This window comes from Gossypium raimondii, chromosome 3, assembly GCF_025698545.1.
Source record: "Gossypium raimondii isolate GPD5lz chromosome 3, ASM2569854v1, whole genome shotgun sequence".
Lineage (NCBI taxonomy): Eukaryota > Viridiplantae > Streptophyta > Magnoliopsida > Malvales > Malvaceae > Gossypium > Gossypium raimondii.
In genome coordinates this window covers 47672657-47689568 of record NC_068567.1, presented here as the reverse complement: position 1 = coordinate 47689568, position 16912 = coordinate 47672657, and the positions used below count along the sequence as shown (strand labels likewise).

Genomic DNA, 16912 nt, shown 5'->3' with positions numbered 1-16912 from the left:
AGGATAAATTTGTATTATGAGGCTGAAATAAACATTTAACAAAGAGATTATTTTGCTCTTTCATCAGAAATATAACGACCAGTTTACCTTTTTTTTTAAAAAAGGGACTAAAATACAATCAAATATATAGTTTAGGTACTGCTATGGTATTATTAACCAAGAAACTGAGCACACGGAATCAAAATAATGAAAGGCAAACTAGAGAAGATATATTTGAACACAAAATCCAAAGGCATTGAAAATAAGGATAAGCCATTAAAAAGTAAAAGATGATTCCAAATATGGTTTAAGCAGTAACGTTATCAATTCACAATCTGTAGTGTTATTTAACCTCTGATCTGAGCTAACGGTACAACTCTAGGGCCAAGTACAAAAAGTCATGAATCCGTGACTGTTATGCTAATAGTTGAGAGAATTGAGCAAGAAAAAACACTTACATTGAAATAGTAAGAGCGCCAACTGCCTGCATGATAGAGAAAAGGGCTCTCAAGGCTGAAATGGCACAAAAGAGCTTGTGTAGCTCGCTGCTTTTGAATCCCGATGAAGTTCCATTTAGCAGAATCGATGCGCTTTTGCAGGGAAGCGGGGTAACCACCCAAAACCATGTGGATTTTCTATTCATTGAATTTCATCAACTTGCAGATCATTGCAACGTTATATATATTTTGAAGTTATCTTCGCAACTTTAAGTGCGAAAACAGCCTGAGATAGTACACATTTGATGAACAAATCCATGAAATCAGTTCCACCCAACTTTACAGACAGTCCAAAAAAACATGTCCACGTCAAACCCAGTTACTTCCAAAATGGCTCCATTCGATCAGAGCTTTCTTAAGTATTTCCAACATTGACTAAAACTTCTACGTCTTCAAGAGCTTTAAAACCACTGTCCTCTTCTTTCTTCATTTTGTCACGATTCTCCACCACCCCTCCATCATTAGCTTTCTCGACATCCACAACATTTTCTTCAGTAATAACCTTACCCTTTTCCAGAATCTCTTCATCCTTAACATCCATAATTACCTGAAGAAGTTCCACTGGTGTAGCAGCTGGGTCTAGCTCCCGGCAACCCTTTGGAGCATTGGAAGCCTCTTGACCTGTAAGCAAGTACGAAGGAACTTGATGAGAGAAACGAAACATCTCTTCTCTTGGAATCCTCCTGATTTCTCTATGGTCCAGATGTCGGTGGAAGACCGTCTTGAAACCAGCAACCTTGACAAGGGGAGTAACTGTGACACCTAGTTCTTCATTGTAGTCATCCAATATTTCTACCATATCATACTTGTGTATTACTTCATTGGCTGTTAACTCATTCCAGTCAGGGGACCAGTGCCTATAGATCGCCCAAACATCACCCTTTCTTGGATATATACGAATGGTCCCACGCATCCCCTTTGTCCACCTAACTTTGTGTGAAAAAGAATTAAGTGAGCTGTTAATCTCATGCCTACCTATTCTAAACTCCCCGCAGGTTTTTGAGAAACCAGAACCTACCCAGTCAAGTGGACCCAATTCACTGTTAGTTTTCGAATTAAGCCAGCTGATCCTCATCTTGAGTGGATCTCGAGAAATAACATTATGTATCATAGCATAACATCGAGGCATCCCATCATCATCATCATATGCAGCCCATACCTGGTTATCTTCAAAAGATCTTTCAGTTCGATCCTTGTCAAAATCATGAAAATCTGGATCCGGGACATCTATGGACATTGCTTCCAATGTTTCTGCATCAAAACCAACACCAGAACTGACAAGAAAAGGCTTGACCAAATGATCCCCATTGATTTCATCAACAAGCCCCTCTGACTTCTTCTGATCCTGTGCATCATTGTTTACAAAAGATTTGTTTTGTTTCTCATTTGCATTTTCATTGCCTTTAATATCTTTGGATGTAGTCTTAGCTGCCGCTGCTGAATTCCATTCATTCAGTTTCTTTTGAATTTCTCTCTTCGCCTTCTCCACCAACAGACTTTGCATTTCTATCTGGGAGATATCTCTTGCATTATTGTGCTTATTGGTTCCATTGATCCAACCAGCTTCTAAACTGCCTAGCTTAGATCCTGATAGATTAGCTGCACCACCATTTCCTACACCAATTTGATTGGTAATACTAGTTCCATGGACGTTGGCACTACCATCTTCCATGCCTCTCCTCCTCTTTGCAGCATTTGTGTATCCGCTTGAAGAAGCACCGCTAGCCCTTTTAGAGCCATGATGCTTTTTCCGCATGGCCTCTTCTCTTTTAGTTGCTGCCTGTGCTTCCTCCCGCTCTCTCCTCACTTTCTCATATGCCTGCTGAACCACACTAGCAGCTTGAGCTGCAGTTGAAGTACCACCTGTCCTAGAGAAGGGACCCCACTGGAAGTTGCTTTGACTATATGAATCATGACTAGCAAATCCGGCAGCACTATAAGAAGAGGAATGGTTTCTTCCTATATTATTTGAGCTTTTGTTACCTGCTTGACCATTTGAGTTATGCCGCTGCTGTGAAAATTTCCAAGGGGTTGGGGTAGATGTAGTTGGGGGAGCAGTTTCTACAGCCAAAAATGGCTCATGGCAGTTGGGGCACAATAGATTATGATTAAGATAAACTCTCAGATACTCATAATGCATCTTGCACCGATGACAGATAGTCCAGAAGGTATTTGGTTTTGGCTTATGAAATGATGCAGGGTTTGATGACTGACCAGCAGCAGTATTTGACGAACGACCAGAAGGGGTCGATGACTGAGCTGCATGAGGGTTACTACTCTTGGAAGTTTTCACATTTGAAGTGCTTGTCTTGGCAGCGTTGTAAAAGCCATTTGCTGCTTTTGACGCCTTCGAACTCCCACTAGGTGTTGGAACTGTTTGCGTTACTTTTGCATACCTCCTCTTGTCATATGCTGCTCTCCTACCCTTATCAGACAACAAACTCCAAGCCTCTGAAATAAGTTTAAATGCCCCTTCAGCTCCTATAGACTTATTTTTGTCAGGGTGAAGCATTAGTGCCAGTTTCCTATATTGCTTCCTCACCGATTCATCATCAGCCAGTGGATTCACACCGAGCACAGCATACCAATCTGCTTCTCCATTGATTTTGTTCTCCGCAGAAATATAAACATTGAGTGTTGCTATCATTTGGGGAATGCCATCCAGACCAGGATACAAATTCTGGGCTTTCAAAGCAAATTTCTTTGCTCCATTAATATCCTTTGCTATGAACTTCTTCTCAGCAAGCTCTTTAGCTCTAGTGGCCTCATCCTTATTGCACTCCATTTCCCTTTCCCAGCGTTGCTCTCTGATAAAAGAGTCACCAGCAGACAACTCTTAAATATCTCAGCCACCCTCAACCTAGACTCTTTCCCGTACTTTACAAGAAAAGAAAAAGCCCAAAGCTTAATGAAAAACACCATACAAACACTGCCCAAATCATCAAAAATAGGAAAAATCATTCAGAAAAAGGGAAAGCGTACAAAAGTGCAAACAATACAAGTCAGGTCCTTCATCGAAGATTGAAATGCAAAGCAACAACTGGGTCAAATGCAATAAAATAAGAACATTCTCCAACACGAATAATCCGGCAATTATCGTAGACGGATACGTCGAGTGGTAATAAAGAAATGTTCAAGAATCAAACTAATCCAAATAAACACGCAAGCAACATCCATGGATCTACGTTATAATCAAGCTTCTAACTCAGCCTATGCAAACAAAAAATTCAAACCGAACAAAGGGGGATCATGATTTATCAATTAAAACCCAGAAATTTTAGTACATCAAGCGATTAACTTATGAATAAAAGAGTTAAATTTTTACCTTACAATAAGAACAGCACTAGTAGATGGAACATTCTTTAGTACCAGAAAGACACCATGGACATACCTCCATCACCAATTTTTGTTTCCTTTTTATACCACTCTTTTCTCTATCAAACCTTTTTAAAAAAAATCCCCAAAAACTGGACTTTTTCCCAAAACCCCCTCTTAACCCGAACAGGACAGGCCCCTTCCCTAATAACCAAAAACCATAAAAGGATTTTATTATGCTTTTTATGAAAATAGATTTGATGCTATGGGACTTTTCTTTGTGTTTTCGTTTTGCAATTTTTCTTGTTAGCCCTAACCATTTTTTTTTTATATAATAATTGGTTAGGGGTCTTAACCCTGGTTAAATTTTAACTCTTTAATTGGGTTTTCTACTTTGCTTAATACATTATAATTGGTTGAGAATCTTAACCATGGTTAAATTTTAACTCTTAAATTGGTTTTACAACTTTACCAAAACCAAAAATATTTTCTAAGTTCCTGTTTTGGAATAATATAGTCATTTTACCTTATTATATTTAAATCTATATAAAATATCTATACTTACATAAAAATAGATTTTGGTGTCGATAAGTTAAGTGACAACAACTGAATTAGAAATTTATTGAAAATTAGTTTTTTGTAAGTTTATAAATAATATTAGAAATTCTATTATACATGTATGCATGTGACAACTACATATTTAGAATATATATGTGTTTAAAATAACATAAATAAATAATAAATCTTATTATTTGAAACTAATTAATAATAACACATGTGATATGTATGATATTCAAATGAAAAAATTAGATTAAATTGTGAGTAAAATAGAATTTAAACACGTAAATATATTAGATTAAGAATATTAAATGCACTACAATTGTTTATTATGGTTTTATGATCAATTTTGAGTTGATGACAAGTAAACTTATGACACCAACTTAATTAATAAGATAATCAATATATACAATTGATGGATGTAATTGTGCACCTAATAAAATTAAAATGTATAAAACATTTTAAGATAAGCATTAGTTGAGAGGTAAAGTTAAAATTTTATCGGCCTAGATAACTCAAATCCCACAATATATGAAATATTTATTGAATTTTTTAAAAAATAAAAAGACCAACATGCTTAGGGTAATATAACATTTTTAAATACATAATAACATTTTTGTAATTTATCTAATTGAATTGGTGTTTGGTTGACTCGTAACACTAACTTAGTCGGGGTTTAATAATAGTATAAATTATAGTAGATATATTTCTAACCGTAAAGATCTAATTTTCGTTGATATTAGAAAAGTCGATTTTAGACCTGAATTCAAGCTAAACCAAGAATTTTATTTGAAGAGTTCATGTGATGTATATCAACTTATAAAATCAAAGTGTCAAGTGATTAAATTAATTAGATATTAATTATAGTATACAGATTAAATTGCAAAGTGATTAAGTAGAGAGAATTGATTAAGGATTGAGCAAAGACTTTAATGGTAATTTTTCCAAGGACTTGTTTATGATTTACGGATAGTTAAAACTTGGCTAGTGGCATGAGATGATCTTGGTCATCCCTTCCCACTTGCTTAATTAAGGAAGAATAATAACCATTAGATTAGTGATTAGTAGTTTAATTAAAAGTTGAGTATAAGTATATATATATATATATATATATATATATATAAAAGCGAGTGGAAAGAGGAAATGATAACATTTTTTTTCTTTCGTTCATCTTCTTTTCTCCCAACGTGAATAAGAAAAGAAAAGGAAGCTTAGGTTTCTCCATTGCCAACCACTTCTATGTAAGGTTAATTGTTGTTTCTGATAGAAAAAAAATTCTGTTTGAAAACAGTTTTCTTGCACAGTGGAAAAATAAAAATTTTGAAAATCGGGCCAGTTTGTGATATCTATAGCAATCAACTTATCCCAAAATAATACATGTACTTTGAACAAGACGGATCCTAGAAGTTCTCGGTTTTCAACTGAACGATCTTCTCCACTATTCTCATACTACGAACTGCTTCAAGTGTGGTTCGAACAACCATAAATCAAACACAAAACTAGAAATAATTTTCTTACTTTCAGTAAGAAAGTAAATCGCTCTCTCTCTTATAGAAACTGGTAGAACTGTTATTCTCGGAAAATAGAATTTATACTTCGAAATAAATTTTGGCTATTTTCGGGCAGAATAACAATATTACAAAAGTTGTATATTACTCATTCTATCTTTAGCGCTATTGGTGTCATCTATTTATACAAAGAGAAAGTGAAACTCTAATTGAATTAGTATAATGCATTTAATGTTTATTCAATAGAAAAAACCAATCCCCTAGTTAAACTAGGAGAGAGGGGCAACTAATAGGGTGTGTCTTCCTTCATATGTATTATGATAGAAATTTGGGCATCTCTTGTATTAGGTCTAATTATATGTGATTTATGCACTTTTAACACAAGACTTTATAATTTAATCCAACCTAGTACATGTTTTTCTATTTCTCAAAATATACATTATTTATTAAATTAATTTTAAAAACAATTTCTTAATTAAATAATTTTCTCAACCTAATTCTAATTAGTTAAAATTATGGCAACTTTACCGTAAAAGAATCTATGAGAAAATATGTTTAGTTTTTTTACATTCAATGGATTCACAACAACCCATTAGTTTAAATCCATTTTCGAACTTCAATTAATTAATTATTAAAAATTATAAATTAATTCTTAAGTCATTTCCATACTTAGTGAGAAAACCACATTCATTTCTGAATATAACACATTTCTTTAACTTTATCATTTTTATCAATTTCTATTATTTTGATTCAACATGCAGACTCATTTATGGTTTTAACGAGCTAGTGGAGGGACCGATTGGACATATGTAATTAATGCTCAAATGATTTATAATTAAGTTCCAGCTTTTCACTTATTAATTATAAACTCATTTAGTCACAAAGTCATCCTACTATAGTATTGTGATTGAGCTCTCCATATTGACATACCATTATGAAAGCTACTCGATCAGTGCTAGAGGTGCTCATGGGCTGGGTGGCCCGGCCCGGCCCGACGGCCCGCCCGAAATATGGGAGGGTTTGGGTAAAAATATTGGTCCGAAATATGGGCTTGGGCAAAAAAACGAGGCCCGATTAAAAATGGGCAGGCCTCGGCATAACTTTTTGGCCCGAGGCAATTACTACTTACCGAATATAATAAATATTTTATTTTTTTATTTTTTAATTTTAAAATACTTTTTAAAATTTTTAAATTTTAAAATTTTTAAAATACTTTTTAATTTTTTAATTTTAAAATATTTTTAAAATACTTTTTAAAATTTTTGTTTTAATTTTAAAATAAATTTTGGTATTTATTTAAAAAGCGGTAGGGCAGGCTTATGAATTTTTCGGCCAGCCTGGGCAAAATTCTAGGCCCATATTTGGTGGTAGGGCCGGTGAAATTTTTATGGGCTACCAACCCTACCAGCCCACCCATGAGCACCTCTAATCAGTGCTCGTCCAATGATATTTTCATAAGTGTGTTACCATCATAGGATATCATTAATCTCTTTGGGATAAATTTGTTCTCTTAAAATGATCCTATTTTATCCCATGGTAATCATTACATCTTCCTTCATGAAAAGCCAACTAATATTAACTAGTAATTAAGTCATTCATCACAAAGACGGATGACTTGTGGACAAGTTTACTTTTCATCTATCATGTAATGTTAATGAGAGGATATCATTTACCCATGTCTTGGGCTATGAATGATCCTACATACTACAGAATTCGTACACCCAATACACCAGCTTTTGATTCCTCATCTATTTGAACTCAGGTTTTTACTTACATCAAAATATACGAGTCACGCATAAATAGTCCATCATCCACTCAGGATTAAGGTATGTCACACTATGAACGTCACAAGTGAATAAATCCATAAACAAATTTAGAATTTATTCTACTTTGGTGTAGTCTGATATACTGTCAGTCCAATCGGTCACATCTATATCTTTATCTTCTGGGAGTCATCCGCTCTGATACCCAAGACAAAACATGACTCCCCAATGCCCAAGACAAAATATCTCCCTAATTGGACTTGGTAGATGACATATCAATCTTTCAATTGGTTTGCTCATTTTCGATTAGACTAAGGTCATATTTAGGTTTGTCTACTAATATAAGTTGTCTTTTCATATTACGATCCAACCACGTAATATCGCATAATATTAGTTAAACATTAGATAACAAGAGAGCTAATATTTGCTTCTATTTTGTTTTGCATGTAAAAATCATTGAGGACAATATACAAATGATATTAATGTAATTCATGAATAATTTTTATTAACCAATCTGTTCGAAAAAATTACAAGTGTACATAGACGAAAATACTACACTTAAGGGATCAAATCCAACAGCTTCTTCCTTAATTTTTAAGTTATTATACTAGGATGCTAGATGATCATGACCCAAGAATTAAAATTTTCAATTAATAAAGATTTAGTTAGTTAGCTATGGATGAAAATTTGGAAACTTAGAAGAGAAATGTTAGCTTCATAAATGGTTAATGATATTTAAGTTGTGATCACAATGAAAATGAGTTGAATTGATATTGAGTAATGTAGAAGTAGGTTCGGTTAAGTGTTATTAAGGAAAGAATTGTTGAGTTCTTAGGGACCCATGTGTATGAGATAAGAACTTTGGGATTTAATGGTATGTAATGGTAGTTTGATGTTTGTAAAGTATAATTATAAAGTTGGATTTAGATCTGAACGAGAGATTATCGAGTTATATAAATTTTAGACATTGAAGCCCTAGTTAATTAAGTATGACGACTAGTGTATATCATGCTTTGTTTAATTGGAATTCCATGTTTGATTATGCATTACTAACTTGTTTAAATATTCAAATTATGTAACGTAGCTCACAATGAGATCAGAACATTAAAGGGACAGCTGACGAGTAGCTAACTCAGTTTGTGCTAACTTAATATGTTTTTAGTTCATGCTTTTAATTGTTGTTAAGTTCATTGATTTAGTAGTAAATATGAGTCTCAAAGTATATGCAATGATCTGATTTTAGACGGTGTTGAAAAATGTAGTTTGAAACTCAATTTCGTAAACCGAGTCAGTGAAATTATGAATAGGATAATTTATTTGTTTAAATTGAAAATATATTAATGAATGGCCAAGTAATTACATCGAGAAAAATCATTAATTATAGTACATGGGCTAAATTTTAAAGTGCAATTGCTATTGAATTTTGATTTGTAACACCTCTAACCCGTATCCGTCGCCGGAACAAGGTTACGAAGCATTACCAAATAAGACACAACTTTCAAACAATTCCGAGTACACATATGATATATTTGCATAATTAGAATTAATGACTGGTTAAAAATTTAATACATACATTTCACTTGTATATAATCATAATTATAATTAAACAAACATGTCACAAAGTCATACAAAGAAAATGTACAATAAAAATATTAAGCAAAAGTTATGTATTATTACATCAATTCAATAAATAAATAAATAAATAAATATCCCGATTAATTAAAATCCTTATGTACATTTATTCATATCAATTTTATACTCATACATTGTCAATTACCATGAACTCAATTCGCTAACCCATTTAAGTATGTAAAGTTAGATCTAAAACAGGCATCTCTCAATTAATTAACATAACCCAAATTTATCATGTACATTACTTACTAACTTTAAGCTCATTTAAAAGACAATCATGCTTCATTATAAATAAGACCAAAACATGTTTATTTACCTATCATAAGCTTACTCATGTGAACTCCTAATGAGCCATTTCTAAATAACTATATTTCAATATCATTATCAAGCTAAGTAGTACTTATTCGGTCATTTTAACATATTATTCATAGCATATTTATACTATATTGGCATTCATCAAATCACATACTTATCAATATAAATATTAACACCAAACCGAATCAAATTAACCTATACTTCCAAAATTATATTCATCCAACTCAATTAATTATCAAATCTATACATACCACACATATTATGTAACACATAAACGAGCTAAAGTTAAGTTCTTAAAACTAACTTTAATATGTATAAATATAAACTCCATTTTAATGACCATTAAAACTATATGCATAGACACCAAAATAGATCAAAACAAAGTAAGCCATTTTCACATGGCTTTTGATTACATTAATAAGTACTTGAACCAAAATCAACCTTCCAACTAAACTATACATGCCATATACTCAAAATCTACTTAGTGAAATATCGAAAGAAATTATCGATAGTGTGATAGGTTTTGCTGATGATCCCCGAGTACGTAGCGATCTCCAAAAAAAACTATAAAACAAAGAAAATTAAAATACAAAGTAAGCTAACTTAGCTTAGTAAGTCTTTAGAAAAACATATATATTATTGGATGATATAATTTCTTAGGTAACTTTATTAAGGCGAAATACAACATATAAACATTATCAAAACATTCATTAATCTCAAGACATTTTAGTCATAACTATTTAACATTATATAAACTTTCAAACTTATATCTATCATTAGCATAATGCCGAATATAATTATCAAATACATATACACATATAAGTATCTTTTTGTTATATATATCGACCAAATGTACTTACCTAATCATCAAATAAGATATGACATAACACATACCTGATTAATGTACTTCACAATCCCATTTGATATCACATTTACATAGAAATTTCTAAGCACACATCTTGAAATGACACATGACACGAAGCCTGTTAGGTCTAAAGCCTACTTTAGTACATCAGCATGAAGCCTGCTAGACATAAAGTCTGAAATAATTCACCGGCATTAAACCTGCTAGGCATCGAGCCTAAATACCACGAATATGAAATTGGTCTTTCACAAAATTCTTTATAAGAAAATCTAGATATTCTTTATATCTCATATAAATCTTTTCAATAATCGTATCTCAGCAAAAATCGAATTATATTTCAATATTCGTAGCAAACATACATTCGAATAACATATCTATAGTTCATACCATTAAATTCAGCTCATAGAACTCAATACATACATTCGGTTATTATATATATATTATACTATTAGCTTCAAATTATAGAACTCAAAGCATACATCGGCTAACATACATATAATTCATATGATTAATTTCAACCTATTGAATTCAATACATACATTAAGCTAACATATATGTAATTCATTAAATTTCATTCAACTTACAAAACTCAACATATATATTCAGCTAAATATATATATATATATATATATATATATATAATTTATGCAATTTATTTCAACTTATAAAACATACATTGACTAACACATATATATATACAATTCATACATTTTATTTTAACTTATAAAATTCAAAACATATAAATATATACATTCGCTAACATTTTATTCAATTCATATCATTATACTTTTGCTTATAGAACATATATATACTAATGTAATGATGTTTATTTGCTATTAGACTTACCTCAGACGGTGAAAATTGGAATAGGGCGATTAATCAACGATTTTGGTTTTTCCTCTATCCAGCTCCAATTTCTTTTGTTCTTGATCTAGATATATTCAAAAGTAAGCTAGTTTAAATAATATTCTATTCAATTTAGTCCAAAAACACCTAAATGAGAAAATTACCATTTTACCCTTGACATTTTACACTTTTTTGCAATTTAGTCCCTATTGCATAAAACACAAAATACACAAAATTTACACACACTATGCTAAGGCCATTGTTCCTTGTCTTTATACAAGTGCACACATTTCATTTATTTCACATTTTAACCACTCAAAATATTATTTTTACAATTTAACCTTATTTACTCAATTTCATCAAAATTCCAATAGAAAACATATTAATTTAAAACATATCTTTCATTATTCATCATCAAACATCACATAACACAAATTTTCATCAATGGTACAACTCAAAATATTCATTAAAATCAAAAATTCAAACATGGGTCGGATAGTATTCAAAGCAACGATCTCAAAAACGTAAAAATTATCAAAAACCGAAGTAAATTCATACCTTAATCAAGCTAGTAAAGTGTTGAACCCTAAAAAAAACTTTAATGGCTTTCTTCTTTGTTGATTTCGGCTAAGGAAGAGGATGAAATGACCATTTTTTTATGTTTTACTTAACATATATTATTTATTTATTATATTACTAATGTAACCTTTAATATTAAATAAACAAAACATATAATATAAGGACAATGTTGACCATTGCCACCCACTAACATCTAAATGGCCTAATTTCCATTTTAAACCCCCATTTTTAAAAGACAACAACAATTGGGTGCTTTTAGATCTGACCCTTAAATTTTCATTTTACACGATTAAGTCATTTTATTTAACCGGTCATTCAAACAATAAAATTTAAACACAGAAATTCACACAATCAAATTCACACATAATAAACATACAAAATAATATTAAAATATTTTTCCAACTCAGATTTGTGGTCCCAAAAACACTATGTCTGATTAGGGTCGAAATCGGGTTGTTACATGATTGAAGAATTTTGTGAGGGCTTGTAAGGCAATTAGACCAAGGACTAGGTAGTCAATTAGCCATTTTAGGCTCTTGAATTACTAAAAAGGATGATTTAATCCATCTATTCTCGTTATAATAGTTAAGATTTAATTATGATATTTAAATTATTAATTAATTAAGTTTAAGTGGAGATTAATTAACTCCTCATTATATGCATATATAAGTAATAGATAATGGAAGAGAAATTTCTCTTCTTCTCCTTTCTAAATCGTAAAAAATAAGGAAAGAAGAAAACTTTCATTTTCATTTTGGTTTATAATCTCTTAAGGTAATCTGTATATTTCTTCAAAATCTTTATGTTTTCATGATCCTTTAAGCTTGAGTAAGAAGACCCATGCTTTAGATTTTTCGATTATTAATTTTTATCAAGATGCCATTAATGAGATTTTGATGAAATGAAAGCTTAGGAATAGTGATGTGATGATAATTATGTTTAGGTTTTGTTAATAGTCATGTTAGAATGTAGTGGAAAGTTTTTATTAAGGTAGAAATTAAGTTAAGCTTTATAGATAATTTTATGACATTAGGGACTAAATTGAATAAATTGAAATTTTTAATAAATTATGCTATAAGTTAGAAGTACGAGGTCCCTAATGGGAGAATATGAAATTTTATTTTGATTCGATACTAAATATTGGAAAATATGAACATTTCATATATAAGGACTAAAATGAATAAAATGAAAACTATGTTTAATTGATGTAATTTCATGTGATTTAGTGAAAAATGATACTATTCTATAATCGAATTATCGTAAATAGTGAAAGATGACTTTGTTTCCTCTCATGATAAAGGAAAGTGAAGGTCATAGATGAGTAACTACCCTATTTGCGCTTTTATGATTTAAATTAAAATTACATATATGGATTTTTGCAATTAACTTGCTTAAGGTAATGAACTTACTCATTTCATGAATAGGTAAGTATAAAATAGTTGGTAACTTGTGAAAAATGTGATGATATGAAATGGTATGAATTGAATTGAGCATGATATAAATTGTTATGTATGAAACTATGATATGTGAATCATGCATATATGATTGAAACATTAGTTACCCTATTAACGGTCTTGGACAGAGTCGAGTATAGTTGACATGCCATAGGATTAGTGTACAAGATTATACTTCAATTTATACCGATGAGACGCGAAGCATATATTATACTTTGAATTACTGATAAGGTGCTAAACCCATTTATATACTTTGATTTATACCAATAATGCGAGAAACGCATATTATACTTTGGACGTACCGATGAGGCGCTGAGAGCTGGATATAATGGTGTGATGGTTGGATGATCCGTGTATCTGTCTTGAGTCCATTTTTGGTTAATAGGGATTATGAAACATACATTTTCATATTAACATTTGACATGGAATGAAATGATGAATTGTGTAGCATGTATATCAATGATAAAGCAATAAAAGATATTATGTGAAAGATCTTATGATCTGGTTATTACGAGCCTTAAGGGTCGATATAGTTGTAAAACGAATCAATGGATTTGAGATTGCATGAGAAAATGGAATTAATCTTGTGATATGATATGCTATGACATTCATGTAAATGAGATATAATAGAAAAGAGATTGAATGATAGAATATGACATGTTAAATAGCTTAAAGAATGATGTTTTGTGTTCATGAGATAAGAAATGAAATTGTGATTCAGGTAGCATTTGGATTTCATATTGTATGTATTGGTATTTTGCTTATACGTGATTAATGCTTTAAATCATGTTAGCAACACTAAGCCTTATTGCTCAGCGTACAATTTGTTTATTTTCATGCATTGGTATCGTTAGATCTCGAGGACTCAAGGAGTGTGACAACATCCATGACTCAACTCTTGACTTGGCAAAGTTTGTAAAATTTATCTTATGTATATAGCAAGTGGCATTAAATGTCTTAAATTGGTCTTTAGGTTCATTTTGATGTTTTGGTATTCATGGTAGGAATGCTTGCATTTTGAATATGTTCATGTTTATTTAATGGTATGTAATACAATGATTTGGTGACACAATGGTATGTTTGCTCACCGTTTATATGCATGCTTGTAATAAAGATTGCTTGTATGCCAAGTAATAAGGTGTGATGCATGAGACTAGAATGAATATGTATAGACGTGTGGTTATATCTTAAAAGATGTTTAAATGTGCCAAGCATGGTAGTTTGGCATTTGAATTAATGCCTAAAAAGTGATGTGTTGAGCTTTTGGGTCATTAGGACCATTTGGAATTGGTGCTTGAAAGGTTTAAGGAAAATGGTGCAAAAATTAAGAGAATTGTCTTCAATGTCACAACATTCCCTTATTAAAGTCGCAACATTAAGCCCATTGCCTTCAAAGCTACGACATTGAGTTGATGTCTTCAGGGTCACGACTCATCCCTATTGAAATCATGACATCAAGCTACTACCCTCAGTGTCGTGACATTCATCCTTAGATGTCAAGACAACACCTCTACATTAGTTATTTTTACGTTTTAGTCCTTTTTTGTTACCGGAGTTCCATAAGAGCTTTTGTAAGCCTACTTATAACCTGTATTTGAATAATTGATGTTTTTAGAAGTTTTAAAACTCAATTGTTCACATGATTTGTATTTTGATTATTGAAATGCAATTGTAGTTACTTCGGCAACAAATGTGACATCTCACATCTCAAATCCAACGATTGGGTAGGGTGTCGGGTGTTACAATATATTTTATCTTATGTGGTTGAATTTAAAGTGGTAGCATAAACACTAAGTGCTTGTAACACCCCACACCTGACCTGATTGTTGAAACCGAGATGTGAGGTGACATATTCATTGCTGAAGTATCTACAATTTCATTTCAATATCTAAAAGAAAAGTCATACAAGTAATTAAGTTTCGTGACTTAATAAAATACATTATTAATTCAAATATGTGTTATAGGTGAGCTTATGAAACCTCTTATGAAACAATGCTAACAACTGAGGGACTAAAACATTACAATTGCCTAATATAAGGGTAATGTTGCGACATTGAGGGCAAAAGCATGATGTTGTGACTTCAATTGTGGTGAGTTACAACCTTGAAAATAGGAACTTGACGTCACGACTTCAGTGGAGGAATGTTGAGACCTTGAAGACAGGGGACTCAATGTCGCGACACTAATAGGGGGATGTCATGACTATGAAGGAAATTTCCCCCAATTTTGTATCGTTCTTCTCAACCCTGCCAAGTACTTGTCTTAAATGGTCTAAGTGACCCAAAAACTGAACATTGTACATTTTAGGCATTAATTCAAATGCTAAACTACCTTCTTTTTACATTTAACCTCTTTCAACACATAACCATCTACACATGCTACAATCATGAATAACATTCATTTACTAGGCATGCAATCAACGTACCAATATCAAGTCATGACATAACATATCTATCATACACAAGCAACAATATATCACTAGATTGTAACATCTATATTCTAGATTTATATATTTATAATCAAGTATAAACATTTACCACCATCAGTGCCAAAATGACAACTTGAATCTTAGGACCAATTCAAACGTTAAGTATATGCCACTTGCTATTAACATGAAAAAATTATACAAACTTGTTGAGTCGAGAGAATTGAATTTGGATGCTGTTGATCACTCTAGGACTTCAAAATCTACGATAGTTGCACATGGAAATAAACAAAACATATGCTAAGCAATAGGGCTCAATGGTGCTATCATGATTTAAATCAATAATCATATAAAATAGTAAGTCGGTGGGCTCTATTGGGGAGCTTGTAAATTTTTGGGCTAATTGGGAATTAGTTGATATCCAATTTTGGTTTGGTTAAGTTGGATCTAACTGGTTCTTGAGTGGGAGACAGAATGATTAGCGATGGACGACTATTTTGGACCATGGAGACCGTGCAAAATAAGAGTATATATATGTGTGTGAGAAGAGATATTTCTGCAAATGAATTCTTCTCAATTCTATTTATAAATGAATTCTTATGTGCATCTTTTTTGGTTGCTTCGAAGAAGAGAAAGTTAAGAAAAACCTTGCATAGGGCTGTGAATGTGAGACTAAGATTGGAAAGAAGAAAATCCAATAAGTTGGTAAGCTCCTAAGTCTCTTTGTACTCGTGAATTAGAGGAAGAAAGAAGTAAGGATTCCTAAAAGGTTTATGTATAATAGTGGATTCTGGGTTTTTAAGGTTTGAATACCTTCAGTGTAACCGACATATATGGTTGTCATGCTTAGCTACTAGGGCCAAGGAGGCTCTAGCGTTTGGACAAGCTAAGCTGGCAAGGACAAATGATTCAAGGTGAGTTTCTGTACTTCACTTGGGTGATTGTTGTTAAAGTGTTAAAATGTTTTACTCTTGTGTCTACCATGAGTTTAATCTAAATCCCATAGTTGTGTATGATCACGGTGAATGAGTATACCATGTATGCATAAAGTTGTGAAAATATATGGATGTGTGCAAGTATGTCCTTTGGATGCCAAATGTGGTTGTGTGTTTACGTATTGTTAAATGGCATATTGTATGTTATAGTAATAAGTATAATGACTTGTGTGAATTGTAT

At 31.9% G+C, this 16912-nt stretch overlaps 1 protein-coding gene across 3 annotated transcripts; it reads right to left on the bottom strand.

Moving 5' to 3' along the window:
• Positions 1–255: 255 nt before the first annotated feature.
• On the bottom strand, positions 256–4078 carry LOC105794487 (uncharacterized). Of its 3 annotated transcripts, none has more exons than XM_012623672.2 (2): positions 3802–4078; positions 256–3405 (listed from the first exon to the last, which is right to left on the bottom strand). In XM_012623672.2, exon 2 carries the CDS (start codon positions 3259–3261, stop codon positions 832–834), a length of 2430 nt encoding a protein of 809 aa, XP_012479126.1. In that variant the 5' UTR covers positions 3262–3405; positions 3802–4078; the 3' UTR covers positions 256–831. The 3 variants fall into 3 exon arrangements, with proteins under 3 accessions (XP_012479126.1, XP_012479127.1, XP_012479129.1); XM_012623673.2 differs by having other exon boundaries at positions 256–3353; XM_012623675.2 differs by having other exon boundaries at positions 256–3283.
• Positions 4079–16912: the final 12834 nt, after the last annotated feature.